The 5,038-nt window shown below is 36.9% G+C and overlaps 1 protein-coding gene across 1 annotated transcript; it reads right to left on the reverse strand.

Annotated features, from left to right (window-relative positions):
• Window positions 1-2,308: 2,308 nt before the first annotated feature.
• LOC112004598 (uncharacterized) lies at window positions 2,309-3,811 on the reverse strand. The gene has a single exon (XM_024036835.2). The coding sequence runs from the start codon at window positions 3,731-3,733 to the stop codon at window positions 2,519-2,521; it is 1,215 nt and encodes a 404-aa protein (XP_023892603.2). The 5' UTR covers window positions 3,734-3,811; the 3' UTR covers window positions 2,309-2,518.
• Between the last annotated feature and the right edge of the window lie 1,227 nt (window positions 3,812-5,038).

The following is a 5,038-nucleotide window of genomic DNA, read 5'->3' on the forward strand; positions in this document are numbered from 1 at the left end:
CTCATGGAGATTATAATAGATTGCACCCAATATAATGCCACATAATGCAATTAAATTAAATAACCATGAATGATTCTGATACATTGGTCAGGCCAGACCAAGCAACCAGAGAAGCCTCTAATCACCCAAATCACAGATACTACACAGAATGAAACTTGGTAATAGGAGAGTCTGGGTAATATAATTCAAAGCACCATAAGATTGTTGGTTAACCCACATCTATGTCCATCTAGATATCACAGTACAAGGATCTCCAATGATGGGGAATCCAAATTGAATTCAATTATAAAAAATGAGACAATGTAAGATGAATCTAATCACTTTAAACTAAAAAATAAACAGATGCAGAGACAAGAATTTACAATTTTAATCTATAAAAGGCCAAATAATCAAATATCATTAACAAATAAAAGAACACTTTGCAGGGGAACCCAAATCAGGGAGAGAGTGTAATAAGCTCAAATTAATCACGATTTAACATGCTTGTCATCATCATCATCATCTCCATCTTCAATATCCCAACTCAAATCCTCCTCCTCCTCGGCCTTACTCAGCCGCTTACGCAAAAAAAAGTTGTGGTGGCCGTGGTTGTTTGTGATCCCACAAGGTTCAAACCACATGGTCTTCCTATGCCTGACCCGATTTGGACTAAAGATGATGTTCTTTCTCTTCATTCTCCATCCGAGTCTGATCTGGTACCAAACTCGAATCCTTCCCTTTGCATTCCCTCTCTTCTTCTCTCTCCATTGAGTTCTTTTATAAAATTTTTGAAGTTTTTCTTTTACTAAATCAGTTTTGCATATAGGAAAGGAAACCATCATATAGTGGAACCTTATGGCCTATTGACTAATGTTAAAACTATTTTACATTGTTGTATAGCAATGCGTTCCATTGTTGCTTTTAATTCAACTTGGAAATCGTTTTTTCTGTCTTGGATCTTGGGCGAAGTGATTATAAAATGGTTTGCTGGCAGCTTAACTCAAGTTTAGAGATAGACAAGTCATATTTAAACTGTTCATACTTTGACTTGGAACGCCAATTTTTATCTTTGCCTAAACTTGATTCATTAAAATTTCTTGATACTCTAACCTTGTTCACGTTGCCTTGATTCATTAAAATTGCCTTAAGGGCATCCGTTAGCATTTTCCAAAATACAATCATTTTAATTTTTAAGAATTCCATAAGCTAATAATTAATCCTGGCCTGGTTGGTCATCTTTGGTACAGGGATCCTAAAATCTCTTTTCTCACAAATGAATGTTGGCCACAATTTAGATCTGGAAGCCCCCTAGATACATCAAAGGAAAAAACCTCAGCTGTAAAACCAAATTAAAGAATTTCTTTCAGCTTGTGCATATAAAATGAGCAGGAAAATTTTAGGAAAAAAACTTACAGCAAAATTAAGGCGGTCTAGATTCATCATAAATGTAAAATTAGAAAACTAAAATGACTAGGTATGCTATAATGTTCAACCATCCCTTTCAGTTGTCAAATTTCGTTATAAATTTTTCAAACACATTCTGCATATCGCTAGCTTGATAAAATTTGGCTAGTAGCCCCCCATCAATTAGCCAAATTTTGCAGAAACTGCATACTGCAGCCTTCATTGTTAAGGCTAACGTTGATGGCGTCTCAATTGGGGTTGAGCATAGAATGATTCTGGGGAAGAAAGAAGAACACCAAGAAATCTCCCAGCTTTAAATCATTGAGATTATAATAGAATGCCATAATGCAATTTAAATTAAATAACCATGAATGGCTCTGATGCATTTGTCAGGCCAGACCAAGCAACCAGAGAAGCCTAATCTCACCCAAATCACAGATACTACACAGAATGAAACTTGGTTATAGGAGAGTCTGGGAAATATAATTCAAAGCACCATATGGCTGGGAAGAAAGCCATAAAAGATTGTTGGTTAACCCACATCTATGTCCATCTAGAAAACTGCAGCCTTCATTGTTAAGGCTACTATTGATGGCGCCTCAATTGGGGTCGAGCATAAAATGATTTTGGGGAAGAAAAAAGAACACCAAGAAATCTCCAAGCTTTAACTCATGGAGATTATAATAGATTGCACCCAATATAATGCCACATAATGCAATTAAATTAAATAACCATGAATGATTCTGATACATTGGTCAGGCCAGACCAAGCAACCAGAGAAGCCTCTAATCACCCAAATCACAGATACTACACAGAATGAAACTTGGTAATAGGAGAGTCTGGGTAATATAATTCAAAGCACCATAAGATTGTTGGTTAACCCACATCTATGTCCATCTAGATATCACAGTACAAGGATCTCCAATGATGGGGAATCCAAATTGAATTCAATTATAAAAAATGAGACAATGTAAGATGAATCTAATCACTTTAAACTAAAAAATAAACAGATGCAGAGACAAGAATTTACAATTTTAATCTATAAAAGGCCAAATAATCAAATATCATTAACAAATAAAAGAACACTTTGCAGGGGAACCCAAATCAGGGAGAGAGTGTAATAAGCTCAAATTAATCACGATTTAACATGCTTGTCATCATCATCATCATCTCCATCTTCAATATCCCAACTCAAATCCTCCTCCTCCTCGGCCTTACTCAGCCGCTTACGCAAATCAACCCTATTGGAACTCGAAACAACACCATCCTCCCCTTCCCCTTTGTTCTCATCATTGCTTCCAATATCCTCAATCTCATCCCACCCGAGCTCTTCCTCCTCTGCCACCAACAATGGCTGGCTTGAAACAACCGAAACATCACTATCTCGCCCCGATTCCTCACTATCCCCTCCTTTCTCATTCAATTTCACACCAACATTTTCAACAACATTGTCCCGATCCCGGGAACTCTTATCATCATCCAATGCTACATTATCATTATTACTAATAATATTTTTCTCGCCATTTTCTTCATCATCATCATCAAAATCCCAACTCAAATCCTCTTCTTCGCCATGGGAAATCACTCGCTTCACGAGCTTAGCTCTCGCCTCCTCGGCTTGCTTCAGCTTATGTACTCTATAAAAATACCTAATCCAAAAACTCTCCTTGTCAACCCTAGTCGAAACAATGTTCCCATAAATCTCTTCAATCACAGGATTCTCTCTGATCAAATCCTCAATCTCTTTCCCCTTTTCCTCTAACACAAACCCTAATTTCCAATCCTCCAAATCCTCCTCCTTCGGTTCCTCCAAATACGTGTTCAAATCGCACTGAACCGCACGAACCTGCGCGTCGAACCTACTGTACGGTTTCAAATCCGAAACCTGGCTACTGCTACTCAATTGCCTACCGTTATTGGAATCGGAATCGGAATCAGAGCCGGCGGCCGCGGCTACTAAGAGCTTGTCCGCGCCGTGAGTGATGATCTCCGCCGTCGATTTCCAGACGGAAGATCCGATATCGTCGATGGCTTGACCTACCGACTCGAGCGATTCCTGAGCGACGGAAGCTCCGGCGTCGAGCGAAGCCGGGAAATCCATGACGGCTCGCGACGCGACTTCCCGGATCACTGACGTCTCTTTCTTCAACCCGGACCCGAATTCCTCTATATCGCGCCGGTAGGTTTGGATCACCGACTCCGATTTCGACGCGATCGTTTTGATCAATCCGCCGAAACTCCAAATCGCGGTGGAGTCCGAGTCCGAGTCCGGATCCGGGTACGGTTCCGGAGCGTCGACGTTTTGGGGTGGGTCCGGGTCTTCGGAGAAGACGGATTTGAAAAAATCCATTGGAAAATGTGAGAGAGAGAGAGGGGAGAGGGAATAGAGATTTTAAGAGAAAGTGTGGTCTGATATTATGAGAGGGATTTATAGTTAGATAATTCAGGAAGAGTTGTATTCATCCAGTTCATATTTGAAGTTGACTCAATACAATGAATTAATAATTAAATAGATTTATCTCAAAAAAAAAATTAAATAGATAATTTGATAAACTCTTATTCTAATTAATTTTTTTTTTTTAATTCTTTCTATCCTATCGGCATGAAAATTATTTATTTTTTTTAAATTTAAGATGTAAATAAATAATTTTTTAATTTGCTTCCAAATCCTTCTGATAAAATATATATAAAAGTGAAGTAAAAGTATATATTTAGTTATATTTTTAATAAATGTGGGTTATAAAAATTTAATTTAGTTAACCTCAAGTGTTTAAAGTATCAAATTTCAAATTAGGCAATTTTAATTACGGCCAAATCATGTATGGGTAAATCGTAATTTGCCTTAAATAAATATATGTATATATATAATATAATATAATATAATATAATATAATCTTACATTTATCAAAGACCATATCATCAAACCTACCTTCATTGAAGATAGGATAGGATATAACGTTGTGTGGTCAAGTTTATGAATGAAATTGACTCAATTATAGCAAATTTAATTATTGTCTCTTTCCTTCTTTTTTATCTTTTTTTTGAGAAGATGAAGATGATCCATTATTCAATTTTACATCTTTTGTACACACCTTTGATCTAGCGAAGTACACAAAAAAAGTAGACACATATTTGATGATTGATGTTTAAAATTTTTTTAACTGCTCAATTTGTTTCTGGGTTGAAGAAGATAATGTGTGTGCTGGCTTGGGAAGCATCTTATTTTTATTATCAGATATGGAAGAATACACAATTGGAAAGTGTAGTTATTATAAATGGGGATCTTGAATTGCATAATGTTTAATGTCAGACGCAGAGTAGCAGCAAGATCAAAAGTATATAACTCCATCCAAAATTGTGCATTATCTAGCTAATTAATGGAGAATTCCCTTCTCTGATCTTGGTGGTCAATTAATTTTTGATGTCTTTGTTGCTGTATGTATGTTTAAGTTGCCTAGTAGTTTTGTTCTATTATGCGCCCCTTGGCTGCTTGTATCTGTGTCTTGCTTGGCTGGTTTTCTCTTACCCCCAAACTGACCCAAAAAAGGAAGAAGCATTATTTAAGAATTTTTCTATTGAGTCTGAGAATGACAAGGCTTCCACTCGTATGGAATGAGTCTGAGAATGACAAGGCTTCCACTCGTATGGAATCATT

Source organism: Quercus suber, unplaced genomic scaffold, assembly GCF_002906115.3.
Source record: "Quercus suber isolate HL8 unplaced genomic scaffold, Cork oak 2.0 scaffold_390, whole genome shotgun sequence".
Taxonomy (NCBI): Eukaryota; Viridiplantae; Streptophyta; class Magnoliopsida; order Fagales; family Fagaceae; genus Quercus; species Quercus suber.